The 22,772-nt window shown below is 36.8% G+C and overlaps 1 protein-coding gene across 2 annotated transcripts in view; it reads right to left on the reverse strand.

Annotated features, from left to right (window-relative positions):
* LOC126831681 (alpha-catulin) overlaps positions 1–22,772 on the reverse strand; it is a 77,674-nt gene that overhangs the window by 22,144 nt on the left and 32,758 nt on the right. For both annotated transcript variants that reach the window (XM_050562311.2, XM_050562310.2), the window contains exons 2-3: positions 1,469–1,658; positions 462–649 (exon numbers count right to left, since the gene is read on the reverse strand). In XM_050562311.2, coding sequence (XP_050418268.1) covers positions 462–649; positions 1,469–1,658 — 378 coding nt within the window. The remainder of the gene's footprint in view (positions 1–461; positions 650–1,468; positions 1,659–22,772) is intronic.

Genomic DNA, 22,772 nt, shown 5'->3' on the forward strand with positions numbered 1-22,772 from the left:
GAGGTATACTGGGAACAAACCCAGTACCTCTGATATTGATCTAACATGATTCTTACCCAGCAGTTGCTACCAATCTGGTTAAAACACAGATCCTATTTCATTTCGTTTTTTATAGTTCAAAATTTTGTTTTACTTGTCTTTACTACACTAGGATCTGGAAGAGTTGTTATATAACCAACGTTCTGGATGATTAGCCAATGAAACGGTCTGTTACGGCAAGTTTTTGGTGTGAGGTGCACGGAATTGTGGGTAACCCACTAGAAACATCAACGTTGATTGGTTAATCAGATGTCTGACGCCATAGGATCAAAAATCGCTGGTATGACATCTGACACGACCTTCCACTACAACCGGTCAGATCTTCATATAGTGTAGGTCATTGAAAGCATAAAAAATGAAATATACATCTGTTTTTTAATGAGATTGCAGTTGCTACATGTATAAAATTTGACGCCACTAACCTTATCTTTGGCAAGAAGTAGTTGTTTAACTACGATTCTGTCTGCTAGTAATAATACTTTAGTGATGGCCGATAATAATTGTCGTGCCGATCGTATCATGGCTGATTTGTCTGCCAGATGTTTAGCGAGGGCATCAATACCATTCTGTATGGGATACTCCAACTTGGTGGCACTCTCGATATTACAACCTAAAATAAACAATTGACTCGATCAAATCAATATGGCTTAATGTGCACATGAAATCACAAGGTTTGTCATTAAGTCAAGTGGCGTGGTTTCGATTCCCTGCTTGAACATGACAAGGAATAGGGTCGCCTGTCCAATCTCCAGTTTCCTCTCACTGCTAAAGACACACGCAAGCGAATTATTGAAATAAAATTGAACCATATGTTAGTTCCTATATGAAAGAGTTTGTGTCAAGTGGATGTTAAACCCCATTTCTCTCTCTTATTAATAATTAATTAACTTCCTACCTTTCTGCACTGTTTGGTCTAATGAAGACGGTCATACGCCATGCTTCAAATTCAAACTGTCAAGGGGTCTTTTACGTGCACGCAAATGGGTACACAGGACATTAGTTTTTTATACCATCCGATTGCCTATACGCTGTCCCTTGAAAGGCCCTCCATCCTCCATCACTAACAAGGGGGAACAATTACGGAAAATTTAAAGGAACTTTCTCGACAAACACTGAGAGCAAACCCAAGACCTCCTTGTTAGCGAACCAGTCTTACTCACTGAGCCACAGCGGCTCTCAAAAATAGCTATGTAGAAATGGCCACAGGAAGCTAGTGAACATATAGCGGCCAACATTGAGGCTGATGTCCCCCGTCGAAATCCCAAAACAAACAGATGACACATATTAATTAATTGCACAATTAACTTTTTCAAAAGTATCGAGTAATCAAATTGATTATCTATGCTTAGTCTAAACCAATAAAGATAGGGTTAAAGCCTCTAATAATCGTGTTCGTTTTATTCTTTGTCATCAAAAAAATCCTACAGACCTGCTGTTTTTGCCTCTCGACAAGCGTCCATCATTTCTTCTTGGATCTCGACATGTTCACATGCTATACTTTCTCCAACTGTTACGAAACGTTCCACGGCTAAATTCACCAGTTGACCGACACGTACCAGAGCTCTCTGGGCTTTCTCGCTCACCTTTGTTTTATCTTTATGGTTTACTAAAGTTGTTATCTGAAAAATATCAAAATAACAACAATTATAGTTTTATAATTCTTAATATACATGTACACACATGTTGTGGACTTATAAACACAACCATTTACTTATGTTAATAGATTTTATCAGGAGTAAACCCCTATAAAGACTTAAAATGTAAAGCCCTATAAAGACTTAAAATGTAAACTCCTATAAAGACTTAAAAAGTAAACCAATATAAAGAACTTAAAAAGTAAACCCCTATAAAGACTTAAAACGTTAATCCCTATAAAGACTTTAAACGTAAATCCTTATAAAGACTCAAAACGTAAACCCCTATAGAGACTTAAAATGTAAACCAATATAAAGAACTTAAAAAGTAAACCCCTATAAAGACTTAAAACGTAAATCCCTATAAAGACTTAAAACGTAAATCTTTATAAAGACTCAAAACATAAACCCCTATAGAGACTTAAAATGTAAACCCCTATAAAGGTTTAAAATGTAAACCCCTATAAAGACTTAAAAAGTAAACCCCTATAAAGACTTAAAAAGTAAACCCCTGGGAGAGATTGACTAGCGTATGGTTCAATTTTATTTCAATAATTCACTTGGATGTAATTGTCTACAGTAGTGGGAGGAATCTGGAGGACCTGGGGAAAACACACAAAGTTGGACAGGGACATAACTCTTTGTCACGTACAAGCAAAGGCGGGGGGGGGGGGGGGTCGAAACCATACCACCTGACTCAATGACAGACCTTATGATCTAATTATAATGCAGTGGATGCTTACAGTTGGCTCCAGGATCCCTTCACTTGATTTGATATTTGTTGTTTATTGCTTGCAATATCTGTGTAATTTGTCTTGTCTGCAGATTTGTCATGTCAGATCTTTTTTTTGTGAAGAACTAATATTAAAATACATGTGGCTTAATATCAATAACTTTACTTCTCTCGATAATTTGAAATTAGACAAGAAAAATTACAAATTCATATAGATATCCATGGCAGTGGAATTAGTTATACTATAAATATTGTGCGGAATAATACATTTAAATATTGAACTGTCAGGAAATCTTTTACGTTAGAGTATTTAATTAAAGCCATTGATGACACATCCCTTCGTACTCAATGGAATAAGGTTGTATAACGTCTGCCAGCCTGCAGAAACTTCTCTCTTACAGCAACAGTCATTGAGTGCTGGTATCCAAGATGATTCAGGCATTATTAGACAACACATAGTCCACCTCATCCAGACATTATTAATCTATTATCAGACAATAAACAAAGAGTCTAGTTGAATAAGGCTGGACGTCAGTCAATTCCATCAAGTGACTGTCAGTCTTGGCCTTGGGAGATTTTATTAATCAACGTTCAGTGATTCACGAATAAATGATGACCTGACATCAGGTTGTACAATCTCTACCGATGATAATGTTCATATAGTTAATTGATTTCACCTCAGGGCATCTATCGGTACCTTCATTAAATAGTTTTCCTGCTTTCTGGTACTACACATCAGCTTCATGTTATTTTAATTCAAATTTTAACGGCACTACAGACCGAGAGCAAGAGAAAGAAATGCGTTTAAACGTTCACTAGACACAAACTAGGTAATTTTGGGACTAACACATGGTTCAATTTTATTTCAATAATTCACTTTGTGTGTTGGGATCTTTAGCAATGGGAGGAAACCGGAGGACCCGGGGAAAACCCAAGAGGTTGGACAGGTGACCGGGGAATCGAAACCACGCCAGCTGACTCAATGACAGACCTTATGATATAGCGTGCACATGCTAACCATTCCGCCATCCAACACACCCAGACTGACAGCAAGATATAGAAATGAAGTTTAAGTCCACTTAACACAAGCTAGGAATTTTTTGTGAATACCAGTAATTCACATATTGGTAGGGGTCTAAGGATCAATACCACACTACTTGAAACAATGACAGACCTTATGATCTAAAGCACATGTGTTAAACCATTCGGCCATTCAACCGTCCATACATACATGTATTTAACTTGGTCGTAGTGGGGTTGGGTGGCCGAATGGTTAGCGCGTAAGCGTTGTATCATAAGGTCTGTCATTGAGTCAACAGGCCTGGTTTCGATTTCCCGGTTGTACGTGACAAGGAGTAGGGTTGCCTGTCCAACCTCATGGGTTTTCTTAGGGTCCTCTGGTTTCCTCCCACTGCTAAAGACCCTTATGTGCAAGTGAATTATTGAAATAAAATAGAAACATATGTTAGTGGACCTTACCTCCCCCCCTCTCTCTCTCTCTCTGGTAGAGGAATAAAGACAGATACATGTAGGTCAATCATTTCAGCCTCTCGGAGAAACTAAACCCATTACCATTAAACTAAACCATTTTTGTAATTCTTAAACGAATTTTTTCAATTATCGAACGATGTTTTGAAAGTAAACTACAATGTATATGCATACTTTCCAGTGCCAAAAACCCTGTTCTAAACCATACCATATCTCTAGTGTCATGTATATATTATAACTTGGTAAAGGAATAAATCTAATTTAATTAAAGTCACGATAATACCACTAATGAAATTACACAAATACTGATATAATATCAGATAGAGTTGTTTTTAGATACAATAAAAAAAAAAACACGTTTCAAACCATTTATCTTTAAAATCAATCAGTCCTCATTGTTTACACACGACAAACAACCAAACCACACAAAACCACAAGACCTTGTAGCGTGTTGTAAATAAACGTCTACGATCCCCCAACACGACTTGTTGACTTGTCAGTCATCAAACGTTTAGCAATGTACACGAAGACACGCTTTATAGACAAACCCCAATTAATATCAAACAATCGCCCTCTCAATGACAGATTTCCTATCCTATTAGACAGAGGTGATGTTTTTATGATAATTATCGACAAAACATTATTTCGCGAATAATTTTTACGCCCCGCATAATCTGTCACCCACTTAATAAGAGATTATATTTCCTCTTTATGTAGAAGCCACATTGACTCAGTGAGTAAAACGTTGGCTGGAAATCCCATGTTTCATCCCTGCGTTGGCCGAGAAAGTTCATCTGGATTTTCCGCCGTGGTCCCCCCTTCTTTAGTGGTACAGGATAGAGGACCTGGCAAGGGACAATGTGTAGTCGTTCAGATGGGACGAAAAACCAAGGTCCCACGTACAAGTAAAAGATACCTTGGCAGTTGGAATTCGAAATAAGAGTGGGCCCCAGTGCCACTGTCCGGGCAAAATTTTCCTCATAGCACACAGCATAGCATATGCCAGGTTGGAGCAGACATGTTGTAGACATTTTGTATAGGAGATATAGATATCTGATTGTTGTAGCCATATTGTTGTAGGAGATATAGATAGGCCTATCTGATTGATGTAGAGAGAGAGAAATGGGGTTTAATGTCATTTCAGGACTAACATATGGTTTAATTTTATTTCAATATTTCGCTTGCGTGTATGAGTCTTTAGCAATGGGAGGAAACCGGAGGACCCAGAGAAAACCCACGAGGTTGGACGGGCGACCCTACTCTTTGTCACGTACAACCGGGGATTCGAAACCATGCCAGTTGACTCAATGACAGGTCTTATGATACAGCGCACAAACGCTAACCATTCGGCCATCCAACACCCTATGTTGTGTAGGAGATATATACAGATCTGATTGATGTAGCCATATTGCAGTTGTGTAGGAGATATATACAGATTTGATTGATGAAGACATGTTTTTTTGTATTGAAGATATAGATATCTGATTGATGTAGACATATTGTTGAAACCATGAGATGTTGATAAAACAAACTGTAGTAGTAATGTAAGAAATGAATGGAAGGTCTTCATCAACATTCTATACTACACTACAATAACACCACATGTTGAACACACTGACCATGTTGATGTACATCTTGCTACACTACTGGTCAAGTAACACTAACAATCTCCCAACAAATCTTGAACTAAACAGAGAGAGAGAGAGAGAGAAAGAGAGAGAGAGAGAGATGGGGTTTAATGTCAACTCGATACAAAATAGGTCATTTCGGGACTAACACATGGTTCAATTTTATTTCAATAATTCGCTTCCACGTAGGGGTCTTTAGCAGTGGGAGAAAACCGGAAGACCCGGAGAAAACCCACAAGGTTGGACAGGTGACCCTACTCCTTGTCACGTACAACTGGGGAATCGAAACCACTCCAGTTGACTCAATGACAAACCTGATGATACAGCGCGCACACACTAACCATTCGGTCACTCAACCACCCATGAACACAGATGAAATCAAATCATTCTTGGAAGTCAATTCTCCTTCTTCAAAATGTAACTTTTATAATTTTCAATATTTTTTCAAAATTCTTTCAGATTATTGAATCTAAATAGTTGACACTTGCAGTGAAATGGTCATTTTAGAGATATTTTGAGTATTTAAAAACTTTTTGGCAACGATTATGGTTCCAGAGAATAGAGCCATAACCATTTAAAAGTTGCTAACTCAATATCATCCACAGTCTTCAACATTGCAAACACGACTTAATGGTCAATTTAAATCAACATTGATGTTGTTATCTTACCATGAATAGATGGGCTTCTGATCCAATATTTAAGACAAAATGAACATTTCAATATTGGCACACGAATTGCGAGCCAGAATGCGACTCGGAAGAACAAGGCCAAACATACCCCACAGGAGAATACTACCGGTGTAGACTGGAATAACCAGACACCAAAGACTGCCTTTCAAGTAGAACTCTTCGCATATTTCGCCGAACATACATGTAACTGATTGGAAATTACAGTATAAACAGAAACGATTGAATGTAAATCAGTTTATATATATTCATATTACATTATTATATGTGTTACGAGCCATTTGTGTCCATTTCTAGGTGCCAAAGAATCGTGATTTAGCTCCTTTAAATGTCATACAATGTACATTAAGCATTGATCCTGGAATAATTGGCTGTCTGTTCTCTGGATGCAGATATTAACCAATTACTACTACTAATTATTGGCAGGATCGAAGCCAACGGAATAAAGGCACATTTTGTGTACTGAGAGCAGTGCCAGAATAGACCATTATGAGAATAAGTGAATTGACACCTTTTTAGTAAATAATTTGTTATTTTTTTTCTTTAAGGTTTCGTTTTTAACAAACACATTTGAGGCATTCTTCATTTTTATCTTTTGGTTTGGGGTGAGGGGTAAGGTGAGAATAAGCACATTGACACCTTTATAGAAAATACATGTAATTTATTATTATTTTTTTTTCATTAAGTTCCGTTTGTAACAAACACATCTGAGGCACTTCTTCTTTTTTATCTTTTTGGGTGGGGTGGATAACTGAGCTCTTAGTTCCAGTTGCATACCTCACCTGGATCCATTTTGTAAATGTATATTTTAGATCAGCCCATGTTGTTGTTTGTATAATACAGGAGGACCACCCCACATACAAACAATACCCACAAGATAAAACGTCCTACAGTTCTGCTCCGACTGAGCTAATGAAGACAGGCATACACAACACAGCCTACTCTTATGTCAAGGGATCTTTTACGTGCACACCAATGTATACAAGGGACCTCGTCTTTTCATCCCATCCATACAATTAGACAGCTCCTTGTTCCTGCACCACTGACAAGGGGAACCCACCCACAAGGCAAACATGCTGCCGACCAGACACAATAAACCACACAGATTCCACGAATATTGTGAAATGTACCTTATATAGTGATATTAGAAATGCACTATTAACCTTAAATGTATTAACCTTAAATGTCAATTATTTAAGTGCAACTGATGCCTTTAAACTTATTATGTGTAATTGTAATCTGGTTCAGCTAGCAAATTATGTGTATTGTTGCTTGAGGTTAAGATGTAAATATATCAACAGTTTATAATTATTTATAATTATGTATATATTTTCATGTTCTTTTGTAAATCATTGTATCACTTGTACTTTGGGCCGAGGGCCTTGGATATTGAATAAACAATTATTATTATTATATAACAGAGGCGGATTCAAGGGGGGGCGCAAGGGGCGTGCGCCCCCCCCCCCCTAATTTTCGACAGTGCCCTTTTTTACTGCTGAAAGTGTCCTTTAGTCAGACCCAAATATGTCCGTTCCCAACACATTGCAGGGATCCCAAATGACTCAAACCATCGATTCAAACACACCAGTCTGGTCTAATTAATGCTTCCACTTTCAAACGAATTCTTGTTGTTTAGCTGACGGTGCCCTAATCCTATAGAGTGACTATAGACAGACATCTTGTGGAATCGGCGGCGTATGCACTCGTGCCCATCACCGACGCGCATGAGTGCAACTTGATGTAGCATTGTTTCATGTGTGGACAGTACAAAGTACAAGTTACAAGGCTTAAATAGTGAAGTGACTAGGGAATAGATTCGTCTTTTTTCCCATCATAATGCCTCGCTCGCCTTGACGATTTTCGAGTCGCATGTTCAACTGCCTTTTATGCTCGATTTTAAGGCTCTTTTTCAACGATTTCCGAACGTTTACTTAGACGAAAATATCAGCCAAATAGCTCTTGGAATGGCTACAGATGCAAGGAAATGACGGATAATTTTCTTGGGGGACCCCCTCCCCAACAAAAAAAAATTCCCTTGTAGGGGCGTGCCCTGTCTCCATGGTCAGTGCCCTCATTTTGCGGCGCCCCCCCTTTTCAAAATACCTAGATCCGCCCCTGTATTAAATCAAGGGAATCAATCTGGGATCCAACCGTAAGGATCCACCGTGTTGTACAGTCTCTGGCCTCTAAAAGTTTCTGATTAACCTATATAGAGGATATATATCTATTGTTGTTCTATATTACATATTCCGGTCTCGGGTCATATAAATATCAACTCATCCTACAAACCATTGACCCTTAATTAAAACAATACTACTCTAAACGTCTGGCAAACAGATTGGTAAGATCTTTTCCAAAATAACATTTAAATCGTCCATCGGTCAAAACTATTTTGTACCTTTCTATATCATGCTAGTAAATAGTATTTATTTCTAAAATCACACATGAAATATTGTTTTAAAATGGTCATTTTGTTTTCAAATGGTCATTTTGTTTTCAAATGGTCATTTTGGTTTTAAAATGATCATTTTGTTTTCAAATGGTACTCCATGCAATGTGCTAACTATGAGCCTTCTCGACTCACATGTATTTTAATATCTTGATTAGATATTTTTGTTTATTTCTTGCTATGTCTATGTATTCTGTCCACAGGTTTATCTTATTGGTTTTGTTTTGTGTGTAGTGTGGTCCTCCTATATATTTACTATTATAATGATAGTAATTTGTGTTTATTTAATCAGTAATTATTATACATGGTATATAGTGTCTTGTTTATCATTATATTGTATATACCTCAACAAACAATATCTCATTAGATCAAGGGGAAGGTTGGAGCGTGTGCACGTTGTATCATAATGTCTGTCATTGAGTCAACTGGCGGGGTTTCGATTCCCTGTTGTACGTGACAAGGAGTAGGGTCGCCTGTCCAACCTTGTGGGTTTTCTACGGGTCCTCTGGTTTTTTCCCACTACTAAAGACCCCTACACACAAACGAATTATTGAAATAAATTTGAACCATATGTTAGTGCCGAAATGACCTAGTTTAAATCAATTGGATGTTAAACCCCATTTCTCTCTCTCATTAGATTATTTGTCTACAATACGACCCTGTATTGACAAACAGACCTAATTACTGGGTTGTTCTGTAAATCAGGCATCAGTAAAGACAGGTATATATAGGTCAGGGGTCAGGGGTCGTGAGGTCATGTTCTATAAGATAAATTGATTATGTAAGTATAATGTCAGGAAGTGTGATATATATGATATTCTGTCTAGGGTATGATGTTGATAGACATCTATTTATAAATACCTGTGTCTGCCAATAAAAAGGAGTGGAGTTTATAACATTACACACTGGGCTGGTTTTTGGCACATTTGACCAATTTTCCCAAATAATTTGGCCCTGTAGCTCATCAACTTAAAAATTTTCCAGGCAAATGTGGCTTTTTTCAGGAATTAATTAATTAATAATTGTGAAGTATAGATTGGCCTTAAGTATGAATGAATATAGGCCTAGTTAAAATTAATCATATCCTGCAATATGTATTCACATCCTGAAATTTCGGGCCCCCAAAATTGGGCACCCACATTTTCCAAAACCGGTCCTGGTTACAGAAACATATTTTGGTCATTTTGGGATTAGCATGTTATCGTTAAAAGTGAATTGTTTGAGAGGAAATTAAAAGTTTCATTCATGTGTAATCAAGTCTTTATTCAAATGAAAATCATATTTTCAACCCATCCTATCTTTGATATCTTGATTATGTTTTCTTAATTAAATGTTAAATAATCAATTTGACTACATTATCAAGCTGTCAATCACTGGATAAGCTTTTTAAAAAATGTTGTTCCCTGACTTTGTCCAAAAATCTTAATTTTTTTCCTGTCTAAGGTAAAATCATACCCTACTTTTCCTTTACTCTTATGGTTCCGGCCACTTGAAAGCCTGTTCTTGGCATGCCCGAAGTGGTCTAGATCCGTCATAGGACACCTATCACTTATATATATATATATACTGGTAATTGGACAGTTTGAAAGTTGATTTATGTAGAATGTTACACTAACTGTGATATACAAGTATTTATATGTAGAGTTTAACTGTCAGTATCTGTATCTATATATAACTTGACTTATTACTATATCTGTATACTCTTCTACCTGGTATATACGGTCTATATTACACAGTAGAAAACAAACTATTACTCTGTATCTATCTGGTATATATTACACAGCAGTCTACCTGGTATATACTGTCCATATTACACAATAGTATACTAGTATTCAAACTAATACTCTATATCCAAGTATATATACAACAATTTTACTTTCAATTTTATTTCAATATTTCACTTCTATGAACACATGTAGGTCTTTCTCAGTGGGAGGAAACTGGAGGACAGACAACCCTTGTCACGTACATGTACAAGCGGAACATTGAAACCACTCTACTTGACTCAATGACAGACCATATGATCTAACACCCAACCCAGTCACAACTTTAGAAGGTGGAGCACCTAAAGGAAGCGCAACTAATGTAAGGAAGGTGTCGGGGTAAAATTTCACGGCTTACAGAAAATTAGGATGTTAAGAAAACTCATTACATTTTTTAAAAAAAGAAAAATTCTAAATCTGAAATGTTTTTATCTTTACACGGAACATCATCCACCTACTTGAACACAGATCAAACAAGATCAAAAACAAATGTAGGAAAAGATCATTTTTTTTTAATTAAAATCTCCAATAATACCAGTTGAGAAGTCTTCATCAAACGTCAATTAAATACGCCTCTTTATATAGTTTTTAATACTAAGACATGATCGAAGATAAAGTTCTTCTTAGTATCAAAATGTCAAACTTATCATTTATAGAAATAAGTTTTTGATCAATCAAAAAAAAAAAGTGAGAGGAATAAATGATTACTTGTGCGTTAAAAATCTATCTGGCGCAGAGTTCACAAAGCATTTTCAGACTTAAGTTAAGAATTTATTCAAAATTGTTCACCTTATTTTAACTAAAATATATAGAGGATATTTGTCGTTTTAGAGTGAATAACATATTTTATTTCATCGAGAAGCAAGAAAACTTATATTTTCACGAATGCGTAGCATGAGTGAAAATATAAATGTTTTCTTGCTTAGAGATGAAATAAAATATGTTATTCACGACAAAACGACAAATGTTCTATTTATTTTATGATTTTACAATCATTTTAGGTAAAAACAACATGGACTTCTTTAGCCAGTGGAATAACACTTTTATTTCACTGATAAATGTTTTCTTGCTTAGAGATGAAATAAAATATGTTATTCACGACAAAACGACAAATGTTCTATTTATTTTATGATTTTACAATCATTTTAGGTAAAAACAACATGGACTTCTTTAGCCAGTGGAATAACACTTTTATTTCACTGATAAAACGCGGTATTCCACTACTGATCATAAAATAAAACCCTTTATAACATTTTTGTGGTTTTAATGTATCAAATACAACAATAAGAAACTATGTGCAAAGTTTTGTTCATCTGGATCAAAGATATTTCTCATAGACAGTGATTGAAAGTTATTCCTCTCAAATGATTATTTAAATGTAATAGACATAATCTACTTCTTCTCATTGCTAAAGAGAGAGAGAGAGAGAGAGAGAGAGAGAGAGAGAGAGAGAGAGAGAGAGAAATGGGGTTTAACGTCCACTCGACACAAACTAGGTCATTTCGGGACTAACATATGGTTTAATTTTATTTCAATAATCGCATGCGCGTAGGGGTCTTTAGCAGTGGGAGGAAACGGAAGGACCCGGAGAAAACCCACAAGGTTGGACAGGCAACCCTACTCCTCGTCACGTACAACCGGGGATTCGAAACCACGCCAGTTGACTCAATGACAGGCTTTATGATACAGCACGCACGTGCTAACCATTCGGCCATCCAACCCTCCCATTGCTAAAAGACCTCTACACGTCTTTAGTTCATTAGTGAATTACGTTTACCATGATATGCACATACATGTAGTCATCATATCAAAGAACACAATTCTGTACTTTGAGTTGTGTGACCATATATTGTAGATCTATTTAGAAATGAAATGAAATGAAACAGGGTTTAACGTCCTACTGTTCTGCTCCTAGTGGGCTAATGGAGACGGGCATGCACTATGGCCTACTCTTATAATGAATTCCAACTGCCAAGGAATCGTTTACGTGCATGCCAATGTATATATGGGACCTTGTCAGACTCTCCGTCCTGCACCACTGACAAAGGGAAACCACGTTTGAAAATCCTGCTGAACTTTCTTGACATCCAGGCTAGCGAGACGTCTTACCCACTTAGCCACCGTGGCTCCCTCATTTCTAAAGACCCCTACGAGGCTTTAGTGAAAAAATGTTTACTTCGACATGCACATAGCCATCATCTCAAAGTATATAATACTTGTACTTTGAGTTGCGTGACCATATATCGTACATCTATTTAGAAGTTACAAATAATCAACTAGTGTGTAAGAAATTACAGACCAACGTAACTTATGTCAATGTAGCCCTGAATTGCACTCATAAATAGTTCCCCCCGCTCAGTTCATAAACACAGCATTCACCAAATTAAAATATGATCGACTACAAGCCTGGTACAAAACACACATCAGTTCTGGTAACGATCCAACAAAAACACCATCTCACTGAATACAGAATAAACCATAAACAATTCAAAAATATTTGTGTAGAATAAACGAGTAATTAATGACATGAACATCATGTATACAATCTGATCAGATATTTCAACATCTTCATTTATTCCCAATGGTCTCCTTATATTAAATATTCACATACATGTAAGATGAGAAACAGAGAAATGGGGTTTAACATCCACTTGACACAAACTAGGTCGTTTCGGGACTAACATATGGTTCAATTTTATTTAACAGTGGGAGGAAACCGCAGGACTCGGAGAAAGCCCACGAGGTAGGACAGGCAACCCTTCTCCTTGTTACATACAAGCAGGGAATTGAAACCACGCCAGTTGACTCAATGAAAGACCTTATGATACAGATACAGAGCGTATGTGCTAACCATTCGGCCATCCAACCCCCCCGACATAAGATGGAGCCATGGTGGCTAAGTGGGTCAGATGGTGAATATCTGTTTTCATTAACCCAGTCGGAGCAGAACAGTAGGACGTTAAACCCCTTTTCATTTCATTTTTTTGACATAATATTCTAGAAAGATATAAACTGTGTTATGTTACCATTTTTAAGGGTACCAGTAACGGTTCTGAGAACAAAATGATTAAATTTTAGTTGTGTAACTGGGTCCAAAGATAACCTGATTCCAATCTCAATCACTGAAGATAAATGATCACAGAATCATTCTGAGAGTGACATAGTTAAATCTTCATAGCGTAACGAGTTAAATGCTAGTGTTCTCTTCTGAGAACAGTTCCAATTTGGATCACTGAAGAGAAGTGGTCTGGAACTATTCTGAGAACTGCAAGGTTAATTTTTTGTAGTATTAATGGTATTCATTCTAAGAATGTGTTTGTGTAATACGAGATCAATGTAGAATATTTGTAAACAACATGATCACATATATTCACTTTGTCTCTTCTGGCCATGTGATAACCTTGAGAGAGGGAGAGAGAGAAATGGGGTTTAACGTCCACTCGACACAAACTAGGTCATTTCGGGACTAACATATCGTTCAATTTCATTTCAATAATTCGCTTGCACATAGGGGTCTTTAGCAGTGGGAGGAAACCAGAGAACTTGGAGAAAATCCACGAGGTTGGATAGATGAATCTACTCCTTGCCACGTACAAGCGGGGAATCGAAACCATGCCAGTTGACTCAATGACAGACCTTACTGTACATGTATGATGCAACATGTACACATTAACCATTCGACCCCCCCCCCCCCCCCATAGCTTAAAGAACTGAATAAAGAGTGGACCGAATGTTACCCGATCACTTGCCATATTTGTTTTTTCCTCCGTGTGATTCAGCGTACAACAGGAACAGTTCTCAAAATGGATATTATTCGATTCCAGTGTTGCCCGAGAAAAGAGGGAGAGAAATGGGGTTTAATGTCCACTGGACACAAACTAGGTCATTTCGGGATTAACACATGGTTCAACTTTATTTCAATAATTTGCTTGCACGTAGGGGTCTTTAGCAGTGGGAGGAAACCGGAGAACCCGGAGAAAACCCACAAGGTTGGACAGGCGTCCCTACTCCTTGTCACGTACAACCGAGAAAGTGCTGGCCGATAAAGTGATTACAGATGTTTGGATGTGACACATATACACACAGGACTTTGATAAAAAATAGGCAGAAACACTACAACAGGGACAAAATTCCTCTAATAGTAATAGTATACTGCATGTTTATTGATCCCAGTTGATACAGAAAAATAAAACATCAAACTCCATATCATGTCTTTGTTGATTACGTATATGGTCATAAGCTCTTCTTTAGGCCAGTTGACACAGAAAAATAAGACATTAAACCCCATATCATGTCTTTTTTGATTGAATATATATGGTCATAAGCTCTTTATATATGACTTATTCTCACTGGTCGCCTAGTGATAAACTTAAGACTTTTACCTCCAGCTTGTTGCCTCTTTATGATGCTATCTATAACTATGATGGTGTATTTGATGTTTATCTGATATACACACGTCTTGAAATCATCTAGAGACTTATAGAAAGATGAGAGGATTTAAAACATTATGATTATAACCGTGGTATATTGAAAGGAAATATAATCTTTATGATATAAATGGTAAAGGTATAATATAATCCACTAGTATTTCTAGGAGTTAACGTGGACAGATGTTTCTCACATATTAAACACGTCTCGATTTCCAGGTGAAGGAATGAAAGTGAGTCAAAACGTTCTCATCAATACCATCAGCTGTTTCAGAACTAATAATAGTTGTGGGGGGAGGGGGGGTCAGGTAACAAAACTGGGACCACAGTGGATTTTAACTCATTCTGCATGTATTAAACAGCTGTCCTTTTTAGTAAGAATAATAATGTTTTTTTTCTTATAACAGAACTGGAACCATAGTGGATTTAATGGGGTTTTTTCCAGGTAACAGAACTGGGACCATAGTGGATTTAGTGGGGTTTTTTTCCAGGTAATAGAACTGGGACCATAGTGGATTGTAACACATTCTGCATGTATTACACAGCATCATGTGGCCCTTAAACATTAAATACAGCATACCTTTCAGATGCTTCAGTTATGTAGGTTTAAAAATACTGGTGATCATTTAAAAACATTGCCGATCATTTAAGCTGGCTTTATTTTGTGGTCTTAATGCAAAGATTTTTCATCCCATCCGAATGACTAGATTTTATTTCTTGCCAACGAATGACAAAGGGGAAACCAAAGCTAAAAAATCCTGAGGAACTCTCTCAGCTTTATAAGATAAGACTTGTGATATCCAAAGCAATCAGAGTGAAGGTTGGCCACACGAATTTGATTTTTTGTTCTTGGGGAAAAAATCTAAAAAGACTGTTCTTATTTCTTTGGGAAAAAGACTAACATCAAAACAAACAAAACTTGGTTGTGCTATTCAAAAATCTTTAGTTCCAAATTTTTAAGTTTTAAACTAACAAATCATCTTTAAAGATACATTCCTGCATACAAACTGGGTGATTTAATGGTATATATGGACTAAAAAGATATTCAAACTTATTAATTTGTCATAACTGTGCTTCAAATCCTTCTCAAACATTGTAATTGCAAAGGAATGTCCTGCTATAAAAATTTGATCAAACCAGGTCATGTTTACGTCACGTGACTTACCTCTCTTGGAAGTCAGAGGAGAATTCATTGCATACATGTACATAAGACAATGTTGTCTTTAATCGCTTACTATTTATTACAAATATCAAATCAATTCTCGGATTACCCGCGTCTTTTTCCGTTATTTTTATCTCGGAAAGTGTTGTACGTCTAACTCTTCATAAAGTTTATCAACTTGTACCTTAAGCGCTCAATGTTCGCGTGTGACCTTTGACATCACGCGTGCAGATATTCCTAATCGTCAGGCTGTTGATTAGGGGAACCCTTACATTTTTGTCCATGAGTGTTTTTAGGGGCATCCAGTATTTTTCTAGTAAGACTGGATATCTCTACTTTCCATATATACCAAAATTACCATAATTTTATTGGAAATAACCACCCGATAAATACTTTTCTGGGAACCCATCTTTAAGTGGCTATTTATTCATCAAGGACAGAAAATCAAGTTGATTGGCCGAAGACTTATTTTTTTTATTTTTCAGGTGCCATGTGAAGATGTTCCAAGTCGTGATCTGTGTTTAAAATCACATCATTTTTTCTCATCCTTTAACTTTGATATCTAGGGGTCCTGATAAACTTCTGGTCTGTTATCAGATTAAAGACCACTCTTAACATGATAACAAAGTTGTTATACTGCTAATTATTGGTTAATTCAATCTTCATACTGGCAGCTGGACCAATTAAAATCAGCTTTACAGATAGACAGCTTATGTTATTGGTTATAATTATTGATATTGAGCCTCCTGTAGGTAAAACCTGCTCTTTCATTCAAAATTGTGTACAGATGCTCGATCCTTGGAAAGTGTTAGTAATTTGTTTGGATAGGACGAAAAGATCCACCCATCTATACATTAGCATGCACATAAAAGAGAGAGAGAGAGTTTACTTTCAAAACATCGAAAAAAATCGTTTAAGAATTACAAAAATGGTTTAGTTAGTACTATGGCTTAGTTTAATGGTAACAGGTTTAGTTTCTCGGTGAGGCTGAATTGATTGACCTACCTGTCTTTATTCCTCTACCAGAGAGAGAGAGAGGGAGAGAGAGGGAGGTTTAACTCCACTTGACACAAACTAGGTCATTTCGGGACTAACATATGGTTCAATTTTATTTCATTAATTCGCTTGCACGTAAGGGTTCTTTTAGCAATGGGAGGAAACCAGAAGACCCAGAGAAAACCCTTGAGGTTGGACAGGCGACCCTACTCCTTGTCACGTACAAGCAGAGAATCAAAAACCACACCATTTGACTCAATGACAGACCTTGTGATCTAATGCGCATGTGTTTACCATTTGGCCCCCCCAACCCAGTCAAAACTTTAGAAGGTGGAGCACCTAAAAGGAGCACAACAAATGTAAGGAAGGTGACCCTACTTGTCATGTACAAGCAGGGAATTGAAACCACACCACTTGACCCAATGACAGATCGTGTGATACCATGCAAACGTGTTAACAATTTGGCCACCCAACCCTTCCAACTCAGGAGGAGCACAACAAATGTAAGGAAGGTGACCCTACTACACGTACTTGTCACGTACAAGCAGGGAATCGAAACCACACCACTTGACTCAATGACAGACCTTGTGATCAAACGCGCACACCCAACCTCCCTAATGTATTAGGATTTGTTATGATTATGTTTAAAAATGCTGCAAGTGATGTTTTAAAATGGATACATGTAAATGTGAGCAACTATTTATTGATCTCTATTTCAAAGATATACAATACTTTCTAGGGACGAAGTTAAAGCTATATGTATGTGGCAAAGGTCTTTCTACAGCCAATTAACTAAAGCAAACATTTTGATAATAAAAGCTATATCAATACATGTATACATGTAGCTACAAGGAATAATTCATTAAGGATACATTATGGGAGATTCGATAACGAGTTGGCAGTTCTCACTATAATAGTTAAAAACTAGATAATGTAAAGGAAATTTGCTGAAAATTTCATTCAAATTGATCCACTAAGGACCGATAACTAAGCGACTGAAATTTTCGCCTAGCCTCGATCATCATTACTAAATTCAGTACGAGAAACAGCATAGTCTTGATTATCCATTTAATCGTTAAATCGTGAAGGAAAGTTATGCAGTAAATCGGCTCATAATCCACTAAAGATCGCAGGCTAGCGATGTCATGGAGAGTTGATTATGGTCTGGATAGGTTAATTAATGTCTAATTAATAATTTAGATAACATTTCAGGCCTAAAAAAAAGACAGATTTAGCTCTTGCATAATGTATGTTTAATAATTAATTATTATACTAAGTTTTTATTTCTTATACCACTGACAAAAAAACATGTGGATTCACAATACATGAAAACATTAATACAAATTTCTGTGCATTGTCATCAATAAGTCAAAATTTGGAAGCCCTGATGTTGAAACATTAAACAGTGTTAGTTTTATGTGATTTCTCTTTGTACATTATAGAACGTGTCGATGTTAAGCCCCACCTTAGTAGTCCTGTAGCCGTTAAAAAATTTTGGAAAGTCGATTAAAAGCCAACAAGAAACGATTACTTGGATAGTGGACTCAGTTATCGGGCTTCTCAAACTGATGGTATTGGGTTTAAAGAACTAAAATCAAATCCTCTTTGTACAAGATCAAAGGTCTACATGTATCTCCTTCCAACTCAACAATATTTCATTGTTTTCAGATGTTGACCACTGGATGGGTCAGTTCTGTTTAAAAAAACAAGCATAAAATCCAGTAAACTGTCCTTTATTCTCTCATGAGATGAAAAAACAAAAACTACGGACTAGACACATTTCCACAGATTGACGTCATTCACTCATCAACAGGCCATATACCAGTCAAATCTGTGTTCTAACTGGAGAGGGAAAGATGGGGGTTTAACATCCACTCGACACAAACTAGGTCATTTTGGGACTAACATATTTTTCAATTTAATTCCAATAATTGGTTGTTCATAGGAGTTTGTAGCCATGAGAGGAAACCAGAGGACCAAGAGAAAATGTTCTGACTAGAATAATCCATTAAAACATTGATTTGTGTAAGGGCTGAATTAAGACGTGTGTAAGGGCTGAATTAAGACGTGTGTAAGGGCTGAATTAAGACCTTTAAAGGCCCTAAGCACTGAAAAGATTATGGTGGTCCCAATATACTTGTACACACATTTTAATCCAAAATATAAATAATACTAAACCATGAAATAGATTATTTATCATTAACCTCTTCAATACTAAAATAGTACCAATAGTATTAAATTATACATGTATATTCCACATTTTGGGGTATTGGCTACTCCTGTTTGCGAACCCTGGTTCAACTGCGCTATGGTAAATCTAGCTTTGGCAAAAACTCTGTTGTGCCCTCATCCTTCCCTTGGTACATGTATTCTAATAAGCATATGCTTTTTTTGCCAAATAGTAAATCAAGGGTTGATTTGTGAATTCGAAATGATATCAACATCAATAATGTCACGGGCGTGGGGGTGGGGATGGGTTGCTATACATGTCTATCCATGATGTTTTCAAAAAAATTAGTTTCTAGCAAATGTTGCCCTTAACTGAGCTAAAAGATTACAGTGCCCCCATATATATATAATTCAAAATGAAACCGACATGTGTCAAGGTGCTCTCAAATAATTATTCTTACAATTATTGCCCCTAATTAAGCTAAAAGCCTAAAGGTTTTTTCTTAAACTGATCGACAACTGAATGTTAGTGCCACTTGTCAGGATTACCGTTTTAATTAAAGGCAGCCTACAGCAGTGTATACATATATACCAGTATTAATGCAGCTCTTTTATATCTAATAGCGTTATTTAAAGCAAACGTAATTTGATTTGATATCACATTTGCCAAAAACTTAAAATCTACTTAAAACCTGCCCCTGCTGCTAAAGATCATATCGACATCTGAGCTCTTTAACTAAATGAGGTAAAAAAAAATCATTCAGGTAACGTCATTAACAAGGTGATTTTGGTCGTATGCCAGAATAATTACGAAGCGAAGTTTTCATGTTGAATTACTCTGACATATTGACTACATGCATCATAAATAAAATTCTCTACAAGAATAGAAAGTCAAAATAAACGAAGAATTATTTTTTTAAAACTGAGTTTAGAAATCTTGTAGGTTCTTGTAGGACAGGCATCATAGTCAACTGATGACATACTTATTATTTTTCATGTATATTTAACTTGCAACTGCATTCTATCTTATTTTGTGTGTAATTATAGTGTTCTTCCTATATTCTACTTGTATAATGTATATGTTTTGTATTTAGGAGTGACTTCCCACTTTAAAATGCTATTCATTTTTAAATGATTTTGAATTTATCCTGATATTACATGTACAGTATATATGTCTTTGTAGCTTAGGAAGGACTATGGAAGATGAGTTTTTTTGCAAACTAAATAAGTTGCCTCATTAAATAAAGTTTTTATTATTATTATTATACATTGTAGTCAAAATACATTTATAATTTTAATTATCAATATCTTAGTTTACAAATCGTGTAGGTTCCACAATGTACTGTTAATGAAACACTGTGTATGATTGGACAAGGATCACAGTCAAAGCACACTTTATTACGATCTTAGATAACAAGACTTTTGTTCTATATTTTACTGGTGTTTACTGTCCACACAAACCTGGTCATTTCGGGACCAGCAGATGGTACCATTTTATTTCTATATATCACTTGGGTTTAGGGTTCTTAACCTGCGGGAGGAAACCAGAGATAACACAGGAGGTTGGGTGACGAACCTTGTCAAGCTTGACACAGGCTGGACACAGATTGGGTGACGAACCTACTATACTACTTGTCAAGCTTGGGATTGAAACCACGCAACTTGACATAATGACAGACCTTATGACAATCTCAATCCAAGAGATCAGTTTACCCTTCGTTTATCTCTGGGTAAAACTCGCCGGCCATTGATCAGTTCCTTAGCTCAGCCCCCAGTGGCTACGGATTGGCTGGATTTGTTAGAGATAAGTTTACCCTTCGTTTATCTCTGGGTAAAACTCGCCGGCCATTGATCAGTTCCTTAGCTCAGCCCCCAGTGGCTACGGATTGGCTGGATTTGTTAGAGATAAGTTTACCCTTCGTTTATCTCTGGTAAAACTCGCCGGCCATTTATCGGTTCCTTAGCTCCGCCCCCAGTGGCTACCGATTGGCTGGATTTGTTAGAGATAAGTTTACCCTTCGTTTATCTCTGGTAAAACTTGCCGGCCATTGATCGTTTCCTTAGCTCCGCCCCCAGTGGCTACTGATTGGCTGGATTTGTTAGAGATAAGTTTACCCTTTGTTTATCTCTTGTAAAACTCGCCGGCCATAAATCAGCGTGAATTCGGTTGTTTAGCTCCGCCCCCGTGGCTACTGATTGGCTGGATTTGTTAGAATGAAATGCTGCCAATTTCAAAATGGCTCTCAAGTAAACTTATCTCTGCGATCGAGATTGACCTTATGATCTAGCAAAAGTTTGATGTCATTCACCTTCATCCCTGTTGTGGACTGTTACCGCTTATCAACATATACATGAACACTGACTGAATCATCTGTGTTTTCTCGTTCTTGTGCACATGTAGCTACAGTACAATGGAGTTTTTTTATAACAGTTGTTGATTATTATTTTAAGGAATTATCAAAATACACTCCACATTTAGTTCTAGTAAGTGGATTGATCAAGATCCTGTCAACTTAGCAAAGCAGGGGGGGATAATTAACGACATCTATCAATCAATCAGACCACTTTATCCATCCGTCACATGCTCTCTAGAGAGGCAGTAAATTGGCAGAAAAACATGACACTTCAATTACAGCTGTATAGGAAACCAACATCTCGGTTAAGATAACAAAAGTCTTTTAAAACATCGGTTTCTAATGTTCGTCTTTCACTGTTAACTAATGTAGGTAAGTAGCAATGGCAAGCTAACACATTTTCACTGTTTACTAAGTAGAAAAATCAAAATAGTCCGGAAAAAACACATATGAAACAAGGGAGTCCATAGCTAGAGTAGGTTGGGTGGAGGGGGGAGAGAGAGAGAGAGAGAGAGAGAGAGAGAGAGAGTTGAACAAACAAGGGTCATTTTGGGACAAAGATATGGTACAATTTTATTGAAATAATTCGCTTGTGCGCATAGGGGTATTTACCAGTGGGAAGAAACCTGAGGACCCGGTGAAAATCCACAAGGTTAGGCAGACAAACCCTACTCTTTGTCAAGTATACATGTACAGTACGGCCGTCACGATGGTTTGACGGGACACGATATTACCGTGTTTTTTATCGTGGAATTCCGTGATTTACCGAGTGAACACCGAGCGAATATCGAGTGACACGATAGCACTGCCTCGGTGTTGGAAACACGGTGTGACTCGGTGTTTTAATTAAACCATGCCTCTGATCGTTTATTTTAGGATGAAGTACATGTAGAGCTATACATTGTTATTATAGATCACTTAATGTGTTGGTAGCTACGTGTGAAGATTGGCGTACGCGTTTCTTTGATCTGTTATATCATGGACCGTATATAGGGTTATATCACAGGGTAATTCTGTTATTTAAACCCGGGTATTGTCATCTTTTAAACAGAAATATGCTTATACCGATACATTATTACTTCATTAATATGTTCGACATTTGTAAGACTTGCATCGATGGACCATCACAAATTCAATCAAATTACTGAAAAATTATAACATGACACCAATATATGCTAGTCTTACCGGGGGCGTAGATTTATCCATCTAAATAGTAATTCACATACTGATAAATAATTGACACG

This window comes from Patella vulgata, chromosome 9 (assembly GCF_932274485.2).
Source record: "Patella vulgata chromosome 9, xgPatVulg1.2, whole genome shotgun sequence".
In the NCBI taxonomy this organism is placed as follows: Eukaryota; Metazoa; Mollusca; class Gastropoda; family Patellidae; genus Patella; species Patella vulgata.